This window comes from Acomys minous (genome assembly GCF_964271855.1).
Source record: "Acomys minous genome assembly, chromosome: 9".
Classification (NCBI taxonomy): domain Eukaryota; kingdom Metazoa; phylum Chordata; class Mammalia; order Rodentia; family Muridae; genus Acomys; species Acomys minous.
This window is the reverse complement of record NC_140490.1, coordinates 108,285,857-108,304,414: the sequence shown is the minus strand read 5'-3', so window position 1 is coordinate 108,304,414 and position 18,558 is coordinate 108,285,857. Positions and strand designations below refer to the sequence as shown.

Below are 18,558 nucleotides of genomic sequence, written 5' to 3'. Positions count from 1 at the left end.
TTTTCAGAGAATTGATTTTCTTGAAACTTAAAATGTCATTAAACTCTTCTATTAGAAAGCATTGTACATATATCAAGAGTCGATTCAGTGGTCTCATCCTACTTTGTAGCAAAATATGAAATTAGCGCATCATACACTAGTAATTGTTGCATTTATGTAAGGCATTCTTAATGAAAGCTAACCCTACCTTCTTACTTTGAGCATGTTATTGGCAGTTGTGTGACCTGTATCCAGGATGTGTCTGGAATCTGGTTTTGCTCTGTTAACTATCACCAATAATACAGTTTGAAGTTTAGGTAGCAGATATTTCTGGGGGGAAAAACCTCAGATGATTTAACAACAAAAAATCCTAAAGATTATTTAAATAAATGAACACCAGATACTTCAGATTCCATGCCAGTCACACAGAGACCACGAATAAAAATGTTCTTGGCCCAAGCTGATTTGACATTTAGGTGTTCGCTGCCAGACTTTATTGGCTTTTGATTCACCTATCTGGCAGCCTACACTCATATTCTTTGATGTATTTGTCATTGAAGGGATTTCCATTAGAATACCATTAAAAGACTTTTTTTTTAAATGTATGTTAGTTACAATTTTGCCATTGCTTTCCATAACGGATGGAATGCCATGAGGAGATAATAATAAAGATAACTGCAAGTTGTAGATGAACAGGCAAATCTACACCACTGCTACCAGTGCCGGCAAGAAGAAAATCTCTGTGGAATAAGCATTGACTCTGAGAACAAAGTTAAGACTATCTACATCAGTGCGAACATAAAATTACTTTTGTAAGTTCAAGTTTGTAGAGCATTAGGGAGCTATTTTGCTTATACTCTTTTTTTTTATGAGCATCTTTTTTGTATTCTTTGTTGTTAGCATGTATTGATTATATTAAACAATGAACTTCACTGTAACGTTTTCACACACGCCTATCCAATTTTCAAGCCCCAAACAAAGGGTGAACTGATAATTCTATCTCTCAGATGTTATATACTCTGTTCATTTCCACCTCAGAAATTACACAAAGCATTTGACAACTTTCTGCTGTTGTACTGCTGCCACCATTCCGTCTCACTTGATATCCTCATTCCTTTGTTTCTGATCTCTTGCTTGTACCTTTGTGGCAGCATGTGTGTTTATGCAGTAGTGACAGAGCCCTTTTCCACAACAAATCAGGTCAGGTCAAGGCTTTCTCAGAAGGATTCATAGAGAATAAAGTGCAGTGTTTCCATATGGCTTATGGAGCTTTAAGTAGCCTGTTCTTGGGCTGCTTCTTTTCACTCATGCACTGAGACTGTTCTTGCATTTGAGGGTTTGCATTTGTGATTGGGTGTGCCTGGAATCCTATCCTCTTTGGGATGTGTGTGACCTTTTTAATACTTAAATTAGTTTTTGTTTGGTTTGGTTTGGTTTTTGCTTGTTTGTTTTTTAATCTCACTCCAACCCCTCTGATTCTGCTTTTTTTTTTTTTCTGTCTGTATCACAACTCTCCCATTCTCTATCATAGGCTTCCTTGTCACCATTTTCTTTCATGGAAAGTGCAAGGCTTGTCAACACAGAGACTTCAAAACTGATCATGATCCATATGGTTACTGAGCAGAGATAAATATTTTATATGCCTTGTCCTTGAGTCACTCTTGGGGAAATCAGAATGCTATGACACAGAAGAGATGATAGAGTCTCTGAAAAAGGAAAAAGTACCTACAAAGTTTCAAGAGATTACACAATTATAAAAAGAAGAAAGAGGCTGGAGGACTTAGCTGCCTCCACGTACTTCACAGGACATTATCTGGGAGGAGTCTATAGGTTTCTGAGTACCTTGTACTTTTCATACCAAGGTGAAGACATCTATAGAACTAGTACGGCTTGTGAAATTCCTTTTAAGCCTTTGATCAACTTACAAGCTGAAAATTTAGTAATGTAACTATACTTATTTATTAAAGCTATGTTTGGTATTAACAAAAAAGCAAATAGTGAACAACTTCACCCAAGAGACACTGAGCATAAACACAGTATAAGTCCAAAGCACACCAAGTCTAAACTCTCAGTGCATTGCAGAGGCTACAGTTTATATCTACAGAGTATGTGCATCTCTTCAGTTAAGTAGGTCTTTCGTACCTATTAATGACTCAGAAGCCAGCATCATCAACTCCCAGAGTTACAAAAGTTGACAGACGTCTGCTTTGTCTGTCCTTAGAGACATGTGCTCTGTGCTAAACCAAACTCTTTCCTGGCTTTCAATGGGTTCATATGGCCTTGAGAAGGGGACCAACAGAAGATCCATCAGTTGTGATTCATAAAATAACAGCTATGCTAGATTTATAGGCTCTGGGTTCTGGTTAATGGATTTTTATCTAATGAGTGATGGATGAAAGATAATAGGTTACTAAATAAATGAGATAGCCTATGTATCTCAAGGAGATTTTCTTGTGGGCAATTAAATTAATCAGTTGAATAACTTAATTCTACCACAATCCAGTTTATAGAATTTAAACTGTCATATGAGCACACTTGTTTTACCTCCCTTAACAAAAACAATGGTTAGCCAAGAAGCATCATGCAGATTTGCTAGAAAGGTATGGCAGTGTATTTGGAGATTTTTCCATTATCACACTAGACATTAATATTTGAGTAACCATAACTTCAATTGCTAGGAAGTTACTCTTTCTGATTTAACTATGAAAGATTTACTCAAGTGTACCTCTAAGGAATCATCTCATTAATTATGGTTATTTCTACTTGAATTTCCAGGTGGCTTCGTGTAACTGTTAAGTGGTCCAGAGTGCACACCTACAGTCACCTGCTGAAGCACATTATTCACCGGTATCACAAAATCAATGTTTGGTCTTTATATAAATGTATTATTTCTGCCTGGGTTAATTTAAGAGTTTAGCAGACTAAATTATATTTCATCATCTGTCCAAGGAGCTAAAAACAGAAAGCAAAGATGTACTTCCAAGCTTAACAATTTCAACTGTTTATATGGCAAAACGTGCTTTCCTCTCAGAAGACATATGGCCGAGTGCAGCTGTTAAACTCTCAGGGTCCTACCTCTCGGATGGCTGTACAAAACTCACTCTGAAGCACCTTTTTGAGAGACTGTAGCTTGTGCACTGGGACTTCTCCAGATTCTTGTAGCTTTTCCAGTAGTTCGATCGCTCTTGCGACATCTGAGTTGGGAGAAAAATTGACATGGAGACACAGTATAAACTATCAGATCAGCAAAATGCCATAATTTCAAGCAACTGATTACATCATTGCAGCTGAGAATCAGGTGGGATTCATTGTAAAATAAGAATTTATAACTTAGAGCTTATTGATTTCATCTTCTGGTCAAAGGTCACTTTAACTTGTAAAACATAAGTTTTTACTTATTTCTTTTATGGCATTTTTTTATCCTTAAATTCATTAAGCATTCCAGGCTTAAGACCTTTCTACTTTAGCCTCTTATATACTGAAGTGTGTCCACTACAATTGTGCAGGACTTTTAATTTTGGAGTTTGCTTTTCTTTTTTTATAGACATTTATTGTAGCTACAATGTCACACTTATTCGTCTGATGATTTGATAGTTGTGCAGCTCCTTCATAAGCTCTTTGAGGAAGAAACTTCACTTCTTTGTTTGCCAAGGCTCCCATAGTTTGGTATGATATTAAGAATAAATATTTGATGGAGAAAATGATTTGACTGGCTCTCTCCATCCCACCACTATTGCATTGTTGCAGGTCCTCATCATTTGTCCGACTGAAGTCATTTATTTCTATGTTCTAGTTATTTGCATGTTCTACAATGTTACCTTCTCAAAAATAGAGATCTGATCATATCTTCATCTGTCAGCTTTTAGAGCAATGGTGAGAGAGTTTTCAAGTATTAATGTCAAAGGTTAATGTATCAAGAATTATGTTATCTTTCATAGCCAGCAAAAAGCTTACATCCTTGGATTATTTCACATTGCCAAGAGAAAATAATGTAACGGAAGCCTATTTAAAAATATTTATAGTGACTCCTTCCCACATAGTTGCTCTAGTCAGCACCCCACTGAAAAAAATCTCTTAGGCATTAAACAGTAGGATATTAAGCTTTCAATTCCTAGGCAACTAACTACAGAACATATTAAAAATCACTGCATAAGATTATAAATCCATTCATCCATCCATTTGTTCATCCACCCATACATACATCTATCATTTTAAGTTTCTGTTATATGTAGTACAAAAATTATCAAGAACAATATATTTCCTTTCTGAAATAATAGAATTCACAATCTAATGAGAAAAACAATATAACCCACACACTTGACTATGGGAGAAAAATTTAAACTTCTGAATTTGGGCAAGCAGCTTGTGTGTGTGTGTGTGTGTGTGTGTGTGTGTGTGTGTGTGTGTGTGTGTGTGTAACTGAAGCAAATTAGCATGAAGGGTCCTGAGGATTTCCCCCATAAGTAGTGATTTTGATTGCCAACTGTAGCCCGGAGTAGAACAAATCATGAAATCAATGTTACCCTGTTGGTTTCCAAAGTCTTGACTTCTAGTACATAACTTAGAGGATGACACACTCAACTGGGCAACACCAGGCACATAGGCAATAACTAACACACCAGCCGAGATGTTATGCATTCCCAGCACATAAAATACTCTACCCAGTGGCTAGATCTGGGTAGGGGTTTAAAGTTTACCGCCTGTATTGTCCTTGGCTGGTGCCTTAGTTTGAGCGGGACCCCTGTTCCCAAATCTGCCTATCATAATGTTCTACTTGTAGGCTTCTAGGACCCTCTGGATCCTTCTACTTTGCCATTCTCCCATGCTTCTCTCATCTAGAGTCCCACTAGAATGTCCTCCCCTCTGTCTCAGTTTCCTGGTAAGTGAAGGCTTTCGTGGGACATGCCCCTTGGGCTAATATGCAGATATAAGTGAGTATATACCATTTGAATCTTTCTGCTTCTGGGTTAACTCACTCATTATGATTATTTCTAGCTCAATCACATACTCTGGTGCCTCACCTTTGACCATGTCCCCTGGAGGGGGAGACCTGGTGGCACTCAGAGGAAGGACAGCAGGTTACCAAGAAAAGACTTGATACCCTATGAACATATACAGGGGGAGGTAATCCCCCTCAGGAACAGTCATAGGGGAGGGGAATAAGGGGAAAATGGGAGGGAGGGAAGAATGGGAGGATACAAGGGATGGGATAACCATTGAGATGTAACAAGAATAAATTAATAAAGGAGGGAAAAAATACTCTACCCAGATACGACATGGGCACAAAGAACTCGGTATGTTTAAAACTGGGCTCGTTTTGATTTTTTTCCTTGCAACCAGATCTTTTCTTCCTGCACTTTCTATTTCCATTAATAGGACGCCTAGCAGCCTGATTCCCAAGCTAGACTGTGGCATCATCTTTCACACTCACTCCCACGTGCAGTTAGTCAGCAAGCGCCATAGATTCCATCTGAAAAATGCCCTCTGTGTGGAATTCCCTTTCAGGGAAGCCTTTGTCATTTCTCACCTGTGGGACTGGAATGGAACCTGACTGGCCTCCTTTGGTTTTTCAGTCCACCCACTGCACTGCTTCTAGAGTAGCTCCCTTGAATGACAAATCTAGCTCTTAACACCATCGTACATAAAACCTCACTGACATCCAACTCCCTACTAGATAAAGTTCAGGTCGTTTGGGGAGTCTGTTGAAGACTTCAGCAATCAAATCCATTTCCTGCATTACAAAGCACTCTGCTGGCTCAGCTGTGTTTTGGAAAACTCTTTTTTCCCTTCTTCCTAAAGGAAGCCATAGAATGTCACAGGATTATAGCACATTTCCTGTGCATTGGCATTCGTTGTTTTAGTAATGCTACCTTGTTTTGTGAGCAGAGACACAGTGGCAGAGCAGATAATCCTTTTTCTTGCTTTTATGGGATGCATGGTCTTGGGTCACAGATATGCCACAAAGATGCATATGCTTTAAGCAGTACACTACAGGAGGTCCTTGCATGTACAGCAAAGGCACAGTTCATTACATGGAAGGTCAGAGAGGAGTGGCACTAAGCCAGCTTCTAGGTAGGTGGTGAAAGCAGGAAAAGGGTAGGGAACATTTGAGGAAAACAGAATCAGTGACGATGGAAGACTTGATTAAGGGAGTGTGGGTCATTGAAAGAACTGAGAGTTCAGTAGGGTTAAAGCCGAAATGAGAATGAATGTTTAAAGAGATGAAGCAGAGAGAAGGACGATCGTGGAGGATGTTTTAGTTCCTGTAAGGGGGACTTAGCTCAAATACTGTCTCTTCAATGGTGCCTTCATTGATATCTGAGTTCCTATGGCTCTTCGTTCACTCATCTGTTACACTAGCTAGCACTCTTACTTTACCTCAGTTTACACACCTGTCTTCTTCCTTTTCTTAAATATGTGTGCTGATGTTTTGTGGTAGATGTGTGTGGTCATATGTGTGCCCATGGGTGTGCTGATGTGCAGGAATACAAGATGGCGGGTGGCACCTGGTCTGCGGTCAGGAAGCAGACAGATGAGTGCTGGTGTTTAGCTTGCTTCCTTCTTTTTATTCAATCCATGACTCCTCTGTTAATGGTTCCAATCATATCTACAAGACATTTCCTTTCGTCATTTGAAACGTTCTGGAAAGAGAACTCTCAGACACACCCAAGCATGTTTCTATGACGATTCTAGATCTAGTCACGTTAATAGTGAATATTTAACCATCACAGCTGTATATTGGAATCACCAAGGGAGCTTTAAAAACACAGACGCCTGGTGCAGTCCATCACATGCAAGGGATTCCAATGTGACTGGCACAGCACTGTATCTGGACATGAGGCTCAGATCTGTCCAGGGTTGATATCACTAATGTAGGGAGAATGACTGTTTAAAGTACCTATGGGATTATGTTGTGCACCTAGGAAGATTAATGGCTCAAAATAGAATTGTTCTTGAGCTCACTTAAGATGAGTGGCTTAGATGCAGGTCCCTAGCCCTCACTCCGATCTGAAAAAGGTTGATTAAGAAGGCATGAAAATAAGGCCTGGGTATCTTATATATAAGAAATGTTCAAAATGAGTGTGTAAATACTGGTCCACTCATTCATGAGTAATAAATGTGAACAAAATGATCTTATTTTTCTTTCATCCCTACCATTCCTGAAAACCTGGTGTTCTATTATTTTTTCATATAGTGTATAAAAAGAAAGCTAAATTGGATTCTTCAAGGCATCTAAAAATTCTCGATAAAGCCCAAAGTTTAAGGTAATTATGGTTGAGTACCACTTCATTTAATACTTTAAGAAAATGACATTTTTTCCAGGTGAGATTGTGGACGCCAGTAATCCCAGCACTCAGTAGGCAGAGGCAGGCAGATCTCTGTGAGTTCAAGGCCAGCCTGGTGTACCAAGTGAGTCCAGCAAGACAGTCAAGGCTACATGGAGAAACCCTGTCTCAAACCTCCCATCCACTAATGACATTTGAACCCTGACCAATGAACTCAAAATCGTTGTATTTTATCTATTGTTTGTGGTGTTTAAGTTTCCAGGTGATTTCTATGGCCATGTAAGGATGAGAAAAATGCCATCCAAGAAAACAAAACAAAACACTGAATGCAGAGATATGGTAGCTCTGCAATATGGCTTACTGAAAGTTAACAGGTTTGGTTATAGTGCACCATTCCATCATTCACAGTCTTTACTTGGAGTACCTGGGTGAGGACAGAATATTTTCAAGGAAAATTTTTATTAATTTTTGACAGATTCACATAATATTCTCTTTTGCTCCACTAGCTAAGGAAGGAAGATCCCGGAGGAACAAGTGTAGACAGCGGACGTTCTGGGAAGAAGAGACTAGCACCGCTTTCTTAAATAAGGGTTGTAACCAGTCTGAGTTCTATGTCTATCTGAGCAGATCAGGAGGACCTAAGAAGAATTGGTCCCTGGGCCCTGAGCCTTCTTGCTGATATTGGTGCATTTGAATTCAGCAAGAAATGGTTTATAAAAGCCAAAATGTGGAAAACGATGAGGCCTCTAGTACAAGCCTGGCCAGTGCTGGAAACCAAGGGGTAGTGACAGACACTGGACATGAGACCTGGGTCTGTATATGGAAACAAACCAAAAACTGTTCAAGACCAGAATCTCGGAAGGAAGACAAACCATTGAGTCAGCTCAGTAGTTAAAACAATGAAGCGTGTGGCTCATTCAATAGAGCTCTCCTGTAGTTCTTGCTCAGAACTTCCCTGGATTTATTTTCATGAAACCCAAATCTGTTACAAACATAAAAGCTTGACTCTACTAGTGTATCTTCCATTAGGATGGACACTAGATAAGGACTGAAAGCTGCTAAATAGCCCCAAGGAAATAATATCCCCAAATAGTTTTTCTTCCTGAAGAGTTCACCTTATATGCTTACTCTTAGCATTGCCACAGCACTGTGAAAAGAGGACACTTGGGAATCTCACTTGTATACCCATCCGCCATTACATCTTCAGTTTGATTTACCCTCCTCTTAGAAACCACGGCACAATTTAATTGAACGTCTGCAATTTGGGAATCTTAGTCCATGTTCAGATGTTCTGCGTGCTACAGATGGGCTAATTGATAAAGGACAATTTATGTCTCAGTGTTTCTAGAGGCTGAGAAGTTCAAGACTGAAGGGCTTGCAAGGTAGTGAGGGATTTCTCACTGAATCACAGTCCAGCAGAAGCTACGACCTGGGAAGCGAAGAAGACAGAGCTAGCTTCTAGAACAGAGCTGCCCTCAAGAGACCCAAACCGCATCTACAATAATGGAATACACTGGTAATTAACTCATCCACAAAGGTAGAGTTCTAATGACTCATTCCTCTCAAAATCTCCTGGTTGTTATTGTTACAATGGTAATTAGACGTCAGCATTGATTTTGCATGGCTATTCAAACCATCCTATGTTTCTGTGTCTTCCTCCCACTTAGGTTTGGCTGATATACACAATGTATTCGTTCTGTCTCAAGAGTTTCAAAAGACTTAACTTATTCCAACAACTGCCCTGAAGTTTAAAGTTCAAACTTTCACCTGAGTCAGATATAGGTGACATGCACTTCCATGATTCAACCTGGAACAATTTCCTTTATCGGTGAGACTGTGAAATCAAAACGTACTCCACTCTCAAAATACCGTGATTAAGACTGGCAAGACATAGACATTAGCGCTCCAAAAACAAAATAGAAATGAGCAAAACAGATAAATTTCAAACTAAGTTTATAATTAGGACAAAGTACACATAAGGCTAAAATCTAATAAGGAAAAACACAGGAAGTCTTAAAGCTGGAGAATTAATTTATTTCTGTATCTTGCAAGGTGGACACAGAGGCACAGCAATTAGATTCTTATGTCTACAGGTTTATGCTTTCCTTGATTCTCTCCCATTGTACTGTTGATCAATACTGGGCTAATAATAATCTACTTATTAAAATCAAATAATTACATGGTCATCTGATCTGTACTCTTTTTGAAACAAAATTCCTTTTTTTGTTGTTTTTTGTTTTTTGTTTTGGTGTTTTGAGACAGGATTTCTCTGTGTAGCCATGGCTGTCCTGGACTCACTTTGTTGACCAGTCTAGCCTCGAACTTACAGAGATCGCCTGCCTCTGCCTCCTGAGTGCTGGGATGAAAGGCATGTGCCACCACTGCCCGGCATATATATTTTCACATATAAATTTCAAAAAAAATTCCTTCTTTTCACATATAAATTTCAAATTGCACAAATCTTTCTGATTTCCAATTTAATTTTATTCTCCATCTTTAAGTGATTTACCTGCTATCTCACAATGCATGTAGTTAAAAGTAGCCATGCAGTTGCCCGACTGCTTGCTGCTTAGATGATTTTTTGCAGGCCAATATTTTAGTCAATAACACTGAAGTTCTATAGTCCATAAAGCCTTAGGACATGGGCATAATTCCACAAACTTCTTTGCTTGAGTCTCCAGTATCTTGTTTATCTCTCATTTCCATGAGAGACCTCATGTCCTTTACTGTCTGTATTTCTGTCAGCATTGTTATTGTGGCCACAGTAAGTAATTCTGAGACATCACATACTTTCCCTATTCTTTCCGTACCTATCTCTCATTAGAATCACCTTTAGTACACTGTTCACAGCAAGTCAGCCTGCTGCTAACCTCTTCCAAACTCTCTTAGACTCTCTGCTTGTGTACTGGCCTTAAAAACTGTTCTCTGTTTTCAGATACTGGTGGTTGCTTTAGCTCCACATCTGGCTACCAATGTGTGTTGGTCTGTTCTCTGAGGCTGTAACACAAACTCACAGACCTGGACACTTATAAAGAAAACAAATCTGTGTCTCACAGGTCAAAAGGCTGGTAAGTCTAGGAGCAGTGTGCCGATAACAAGGGACACTTTGTGCATATCAATGTGGGACAAAGGCAAGCAAGCGTTCACTAGTCAGAACTCTATGCTTAAAGGTGTTAAGGCTTCACAGCCTCTCTCTTGTTACTGGTATGGACCCATAATGAACATGGGTCTCTACTTATCTAATCATTTCTCAAGGCTTTATTGGTTAGCACTGTGATTACAACTTGTTCAGCAGGAATATAGCAGGGGAGACACTGAAACTATAAGGCCATTGTTTGCTAATATAGTCACAACTTTGAACTCATTTTCACCTAATTGTAAATAGGGTAAATATATCTGTGTTACAGATGTTCTCATCAGGGTTATGGGTTTTGGTAGCTCACTGACAAGTAGGAAATTTAGAGTCTGAGCAATGCTAAACCCTGTGCCTTTTATTCCGATTTCCTTCATGACTTTGCTTTTGGCAGCTTTTCTTCTTTGACACGCAGTACTTTTACAATAGCTTTGTGTTCCGCAGGGTTTCTTGGTCAGACACTGAGCTCTTAATTTTTTCCTCTTTCAATACAGATTAACCCTTGTGCGTTTACCAGGGTACCTCTCTCAGGTGGTAGTCATTGATCAGCTGGACCACCTGGAGTGCTTTCAAATGACAGAATGGAGTGGTTATTAGTCTAGGCAGCCCACGGGAGTTACCTGGGAGCACTGGAAAAATCACAGATGCCTGGATCCTAATCACCACTAGTTCTGATTTCATTGATCCTGTGTGCGTCTGGGGGCATCAGAATCAGCATTAGTTTCCCAGGAGTTGTGATGTAAAGTCATAGTGAGAATCATTGGCACAGAGTCTCAATGTATCCTTGCTTTCCATTTTTAATTATAACGATGCTCATTATGTAAGAGAGAAAACTCAGATTCAGAGACTAAAGGTGGTTCTCCAAGGAAAGAGCTGACAATGAAAAACTTGAAATTTGAACCAAGCAATAGGGTTCTAGCATCTGGGCAGCGTTTCAAATGTGGCTTAATAACCCACATGCAGCCAGATGCTTGTATCTAGAGGTTCTACTCTCCGGCTACCACTAAAGATAGATCCAAAACAGAGCTAGGCTTAATGGATGAATGAGCTCCAGGTCTGTGTAGACCTTTTTGTCACTATTCCATAAATAGCAGACTATGACAATGATTTATGTGCATAATTCATTTGTGCAATAAATTAGGTATAAAGAATTATCTTAAGATGACTTAAAGTGTACATGAAAATATCCTTATGTTATTTTTGGATACAAGATTTGAGCATTTACAGAATTGCTAGCTACCACGGTGACATTTTTCTGAATCAGTGTGAGCTAGTGGCGGTCATTTATTAAGAGCTTTTCTACAGTACTTAGAAAAAAATCTTCACGTGTACACAGAAATAGTACGATTATTTCTATCATGCAGCCAAAGAAAATAAAAATAAGGCTTTAGGTATATGAATTATTTGGCAAAAAGCTACACAACCAATAAATGGTAAGTGTGGGCTTAAAAAAAAACCACCAGTTTTTAGTTCTATTGCTCATGCACTTATTTATTCTTCCAATATGATACTTATAATGGATTGTAAAAAAAAAACCAGGCAAGTTTTATACTAACTATTGTTTAAATATGACAGTGCACAACATCATGAGCTGGAGCCAACCTTCATAAGAGTGTGTCAGAATGGATTTGATTACAATGATAGCAATGAATTGTAGAAAAATGGTCAAGTCTTTGTCTATACATTACACATAATAGTAATAGGAAAAAGTTTGATAACAATTTATTAAAAATAAATGAGTGCTATAAACAAAATAGCAGCATCAACAAAACAGTAGAGTTTAAGAAACAGTGGGGCTCAAGTGGAGCAAGCATCCAGGGGCCTGGAGTAATCATGGAGTCATCTTTTCAGTCTTTAGTTGTGACTTTTTTCTAACTTGGCTGGCATATAGACTTCAGTCCATATGTCACCTGAAGTCGAAACTTGGTCATTTAAAGCTATTGTGCTCTTGGGCAGCAAAATGTATCAATCACTATGACAGATAATATGAAGCGTCTATTCCAAAGTCTATCCCTTGCTACCACCCACTGCAGAATGCAGAAAAGAAGCAGATTTCTCCTTCCAGAATGTATCTTAATGTTGAGCACATTATTCTAAGTACAAAGACTGGAAAGGCCTTTGAGATGGACAAACTGCACACGTATGCTTTCAGAGGTCTGATCTTGGCTCCTTTCTTCTTTCTCATTTCTCTGGACAGTTAAGTGCATTACGGGTTTACAGTTGAAACGACCATCATGTGATAATGAAGATGGCTTTTAGGTCCTAAAGATGCTGATGCAAGAAAGGCAAACCTCTCCATGTCTTTACCCAGCTACTGTACCCCTGACTATCTGACCTTATGATTCTTGCTAATTAGAAATGTATATGGTTTAACTATTTGTTTCTCTCTCTGTGGTTGCATGTCAAATGCAAGCTACCTAATGAAGATAAACATGAGCTTGGTGGCATGGTTCTAAGTTATGGGCTGAAGTTATACAGAAAATAGTTGCATGGCATATAGTAATCCCTTTAAGTAAGACAGTCATGTAAAGCCTATTTAGGAAAATCTTCTTTAAGGTGAAAAGGACACTGTATGTCTCCAAAGGATAAGAACCCTGAAAGTAACAATACAACTAAAGGTCCTAAGGTGACAGGAGCAAAGCATACTTGCTAGAAGGTCAGTGTCCTACTTGCTTTTGGTGGCTGTGATCGAACAACAGCCAAAACTAACACGGGGGAGTGAAGGGTGAATAACAGCTTCGGGTTATATTCCATTAATGAGGGCAGCCACAGCAGGAAGCTGAAGGCAGGAACTGAAGCAGAGACCATGGAGGAGCCCAACTTACTGTCTTGCTCCCCATGGCTTGTTCTGCTTGCCTATTTCCTTCCTTCCATCCTTCCTTCCTTCCTTCCTTTTAAATTGTATTTAATTAATCACTTTACAGCCTGATCCCAGCCCCCACCCCCTCCTCTCAGTCTTGCCCCCACTCTCCCCCTTCCGTGCCCTATTCCCCCTTTTTCTCAGAGAAGGGGAGGCCCCTAAGGTGTATTAATTCATCCTGGCACTTCAAGTTACAGCAGGACTAAATGCATCTTCTTCCACTGAGGCCTGACAAGGCAGCCCAGCTGGAGAAAAGAGATCCAAAGGCAGGCAATAGAGTCAGAGACAACCTCTACTATGGTTAGGGGACCCACATGCTGAAAATGCTGCACAGCTGCTACATATATGGAGGGGATCTAGGTATGGCCCATGCAAGCTCTTTGGTTTGTGGCTGAGTTTCTATAAGCCCTCATGGGCTCAGGTTAATTTACTCTCTAGGTCTTCTTGTGGTTTCCTTGCCCAAAATTTGTCTCACCTACAAGAAGTGAAGGAATAAAGATGAAGCAGAGATTAAGGAAATGACAAACCAATGACTGGCCCAACGTGAGGCCCATCCCATGAGAGAGAGTCAACCCCTGTCACTATTAACAATACTCTGTTAATCTTGCAGACAGGAAACTAGCGTAACTGTCCTTTGAGAGGCTTCATCTAACAGCTGACGCAAACAGATGAAGAAGCCCACAGCCAAACAATAGGCCAAGCTCAGGGAGCTTTGTGAAAGAGTAGGAGGAAGGGTTGAGGCAGCCTGCTTTCTTATACCAAGACCACTTGACTAGAGGTGGCACCACCCACAGGGAAATGGGTCATTTAACATTGATTATTAATTAATTAAAATGCCCCACAGACATGCCCACAGGACAATCTGAAAGAGGCAACCCCTGGAGAGTCCTTCCTTTAACATGCCTTGAGAAAAACAAACAAACAAACAAAACAAAACAAAACAAAATTAAAAAACAAACAAACAAACAACTAACCATCACAGCCAGGCAAAGCCAGCATTTGCAGAAATTTGCAGGTGAGGCAAGAAGCAACAGCAACAGTTGTGTGATGGTTAATGATTAACAACCAGCTCTTCAGAACAAACACACAAAGTCTCTAACAGCCTTGACTTCTGGCACTCACTGAATTCTGTCCTGTAAACTCTCCTATCATGTGCTACTTGAAGGTCCTGGAATGGTATCACTGTCTTGTGAAATTCATACATATTTAATAATGGTTCTCACAAGCCAAGGAGCAATAGATCTGCCACCTTACTGGGTAGCGGTCAATGGCTGAGAAAAAAAAGCAGCAGCCAAATTTTGTTCAAAGATTTCATAAGGGGGTTTGTTGTTGTTGTTGTTGTTGTTGTTGTTGTTGTTGTTGTTATTGTTGTATAATTCCTAGAAACAGCTCTTGGCAGTCATTTGGCCTAACAAAAAGGCAATCTGGTTGAAACTCCAAAGTCATTCCCATGGGTGATATCTGCAGGATTAGTTATAATGGACCAAGGGTGGAGGAAGACTGGTATTTCAGCAGCCCTGACAAGATAAAGAAGCTGCATAGCTGAGGAGGTGGCAGTGAGGACAGCAAGATGTGGAGAAAAGACACAGGTAGGTATGAAAAGAATCAGTGTCATGACGTTTACCACTGCTGTCTGACAAAGTCATCACAGAATGCCTGACAAGCTGCAAAGGATACAAGGATACTTTAGTGAAAGTAAAATTCATTATCAGTGCCACCTTAATCAATCACCCTGGGTGTTTGGATGTCTGGATGTGTCTGAAGTATTCTGGATGGGTAAATGATGCCCACAAATTTTCTAAGTACCAAAGAGGAAAGACAGAAGACTCATTCAAATAAGAAAGTAGATGGTATCAAAGTGATATGTCCTTGGAATCCTCTTCATCGTCATAGGTCCTTCAATTCAAGTCAGTAAGGGAGTATCTAAAGTATTTCATCACTGCACCAATGAGCTGAAGGGTGCAATTAAAAACCTAAATCAAAGAATTCTAAAAGCTACAACTTGGTAGTACCCACTTTTCACAGTTGTTGTGAGGTCTGAATGAGAATTTAAGTATATTGAAGTTTTAATATAAATGCCTGGAGTATCACCTACATTTGAAATATGCACATCTTTTTTTAAAATAATCTTTGGTTACTGTGAGTCTTCACTTCCTGTTTTATTACTGGCAACAAAGGGAGACATGAAAAATTAGAGAATGAAGTCCTTGGAGTAGGAAGTCCTTTTAATGAAGAGACTAGCTGCCATGCTTTAAAAGACATATTCCTATGCTTGACCAACCAAAGTTAGAATGCAGCCACTAACCACAAGTAATAACCAGCCCCAAGTCAGCATTTCCTGCAAGGTATTTATTGGAGAATTTGCTATTAAGAGCACATTCCAACAAATGCATATGAAACATCAGCTGATAGCCTTTTTAACACATGGAAAAGTTGTGTCTGAAGGGATGCAGCAGAGCATGCTTACCAACATGGTAACATCAGTGGTCAACCGCACTTTGTACTTCCACTGTGATATAAAAGGATTGCCTGCCAATTTACAAGTTACTAATAAGAAGTGACAACTGGCGTGTCCTCCTCATCTGATGATGCCACTGCTTTGATTTGCCAACAACTTGCTATGTTCCTTAAATGCAGACTAATTGGTTCACCTCTGGAAGAACTGGCTCAAATTAAACAAAACACATTCTCTCGTTGCGCTGTGGAAACTATCCTGCCTCGTATTTATTGTCAAACACTGGGTGATCTCGTTCACACGGGGTTTGAGTCAACACTGAGCTGCACCACACACTGAAAAGTTTGGCGACAATGAAAATTTAAATCGTGAATTTATATAATGACAAATCCTGGCTGGAGCTGCTCAAACGTGTTTGCCAAGCCCAGTGCATCCAAGAGAACAATTTATGCTACAAAATGAAAAGCTGTAGTTGCTAAGAGATGCTCTGCAATGGAGGTATCTATTTCATTTGAAAGTGATTACTTTCCCAATAAACAAATCTTTAGATGCACAGAGCTTAAGATAACGCTTTCTTCGTTAAACAATAGCTGCTATGTAGTCAGAGTGAGTATTGTGTTCCCGTTTTCTCTAGGAGCTATATTCAGCATTTTTTTTCTTTTCTTTTCTTTTCTTTTTCTTTCTTTACTTCAAGTTGTAGCTTGACTGCCTTATCATCACCTGGGGACCCAGGAAGCCAAACCTCCTCCCCTTTCTTCTGCATGCAGTTTCCTTTCTTATTTTCTTTTGTATCTTTCCTTTTCTTCTGTATCCCCCCTCCCCCCTCACTTCTCTAGTTATCTTACGTCCACGCACTCACACGACTACGGCCCTTCGCTGTGCAGTCTTATTCCTAATCAGAGTGAAATCAGTTTATTTCAGGGTTCTTCTTCCTGACCGTGATAGGATCCACACAAACGCGTACCTGACTTGATTGCATTCTCAGAGCTCTGAGGACTGATTTGGCCTTAACATGGCAGAATGAAATTGCACAAATCACTGTTCTCTTTTATCCTAAACACAAAAACACCTGCTATGGTTCTTTTTCTTTTTTCTTTTTTTCTTCTTTTTTCTTTTATAGTGTGTGTGTGTGTGTACATGGCATGCGTGTGTATGCATATTTGCATATGTATGGGTGGGTGCACATGCATACAAGTACACATACATGTAGACTCACAAAGTTGGTGTTGCCCATCATCCTTCATAGCCTTTGCATTATAAGGCAAGGTTGCTAAATCAAACCGAAGCTATCAAGCTTGGCTAGACTCTAGTCAGGCTGCTCTGGCGAATCCTCTGTCTCTGCCTTCCAATGCAAGAATCCTAGGAAGGCTGCCCCACTCTCCTGACACGTACTGGGTTCTGAGGATTCAAACTTAGGTCCTGTGCTTGCAGAGAAAGCACTTAACCACTGAGTCATTTCCCTGGCCCCAGAACACCTTATTAACTTCTGTATATACCACTGAATGTAATATTGTATCACGAGAGTTGAAGACACTTAACATTGTTTGTTAAATAGAAAGGGTTGTGTTAAATTCATTTTTCATGTCACACGAACACTTGAACTCACTTCTTAGCGATGATGTTGTGTCAAGTTATATTTGGCAACATTTAGACTGCAAAATACAAATCCAAATAAAATAAAATTTAAAGAACTGGAATCCATCTAGCATTAAGGATCAAATTTAAGCTCCAAATTAGAGCATTGGTGAGTCAGACTAGAAGGTAAGCAACAGTTCATCTTAGAACTCATGGACCTATTTGAGGATTTCGGTTTTCTAAGCACCATGGAAGAGTGAAACAGAACTGCACAGTCCAAAGTAAACCATTATGCAAGTAGATATTTTTGTTTGGAGGTTTCTATTATAATCTCAAAACGTACTTAAAAAAAAAATGAATACAATGTGAATGCATTCACTAATTAAGTTAACTAATTAGTATGTAACTAGCTGAGAAAATATCAGAACAACATATATGTATTAACAATGTGAGATCCCAGCAATGCACAACCCACTTCCTTAGTCGTCTGTCCATTCTTTTATTGTAAGTTCCCTATATGACATCAGCTGATTTTATACAGCTCTGCGAAAAAAGCAGAACACTGTCCATGGGGCTTAACTGAAATCTGTGCATACTTAAGCATTAGGGGTATCTATGTGTGTTTCTTGCTCTTCTATGACTTATCTATCCAAGGATCTCTTGCCAAAAATTAACTTATTGGCTATCATCTTATGATACGATACTGGGCACAAAAATGAATCAGTTGTTATTTCTAAAGTTTAGTAAACAGTCAACAAGATACTTTCTTTGGTACAGTTATTCCACCCGAGCATGTGATTAGGGTGTGTGTGTGTGTGTGTGTCTGTGTGTGTGTGTGTGTGTGTGTGTGTGTGTCTGTGTGTGTCTGTGTGGTGTGTGTATTTGTGTTTGTGTGTGTATGTATCCATGCATTGTGTGTGTGTTTGCGCATGCATGGATTGTGTGTGCGCCCTTGTGTGTAATTATTGGTAGATTGCAATTCTCCATTCATGGAGCTGCAGAAATTCAAAGAGAAACACAATCATGAAGTTACTGGAGAGATGAGCAATCAAATTGGCTGTTTTCTGAAAGGTCGTTGTAAAAAAAAACCTGAAAAATTCAACTTTTCCCATCCTCAAGTACATCCAATTCTAGAAAAAGGATGAATATTTTTATCCAAACTGACAGTTTGATATATTATTCTGCTATCAAGCTACTTAATAATACGCTTCCTCTTTTGCCTTATCACTACTCTATCATAACGTCTTCCAATCTTTTAGCTGTTTTGGGA

The 18,558-nt window shown here is 39.4% G+C and overlaps 1 protein-coding gene across 5 annotated transcripts in view; it reads right to left on the bottom strand.

The window, feature by feature from the left end:
- LIN7A (lin-7 homolog A, crumbs cell polarity complex component) overlaps window positions 1–18,558 on the bottom strand; it is a 149,001-nt gene that overhangs the window by 95,085 nt on the left and 35,358 nt on the right. For 2 of the 5 annotated variants that reach the window (XM_084794127.1, XM_084794125.1), the window contains one exon: window positions 3,055–3,173. In XM_084794127.1, coding sequence (XP_084650253.1) covers window positions 3,055–3,173 — 119 coding nt within the window. Of the gene's footprint in view, window positions 1–3,054; window positions 3,174–18,558 lie in introns of those variants that run through there. The other 3 variants (XM_084794126.1, XM_084794128.1, XM_084794129.1) reach the window with 3 other exon arrangements.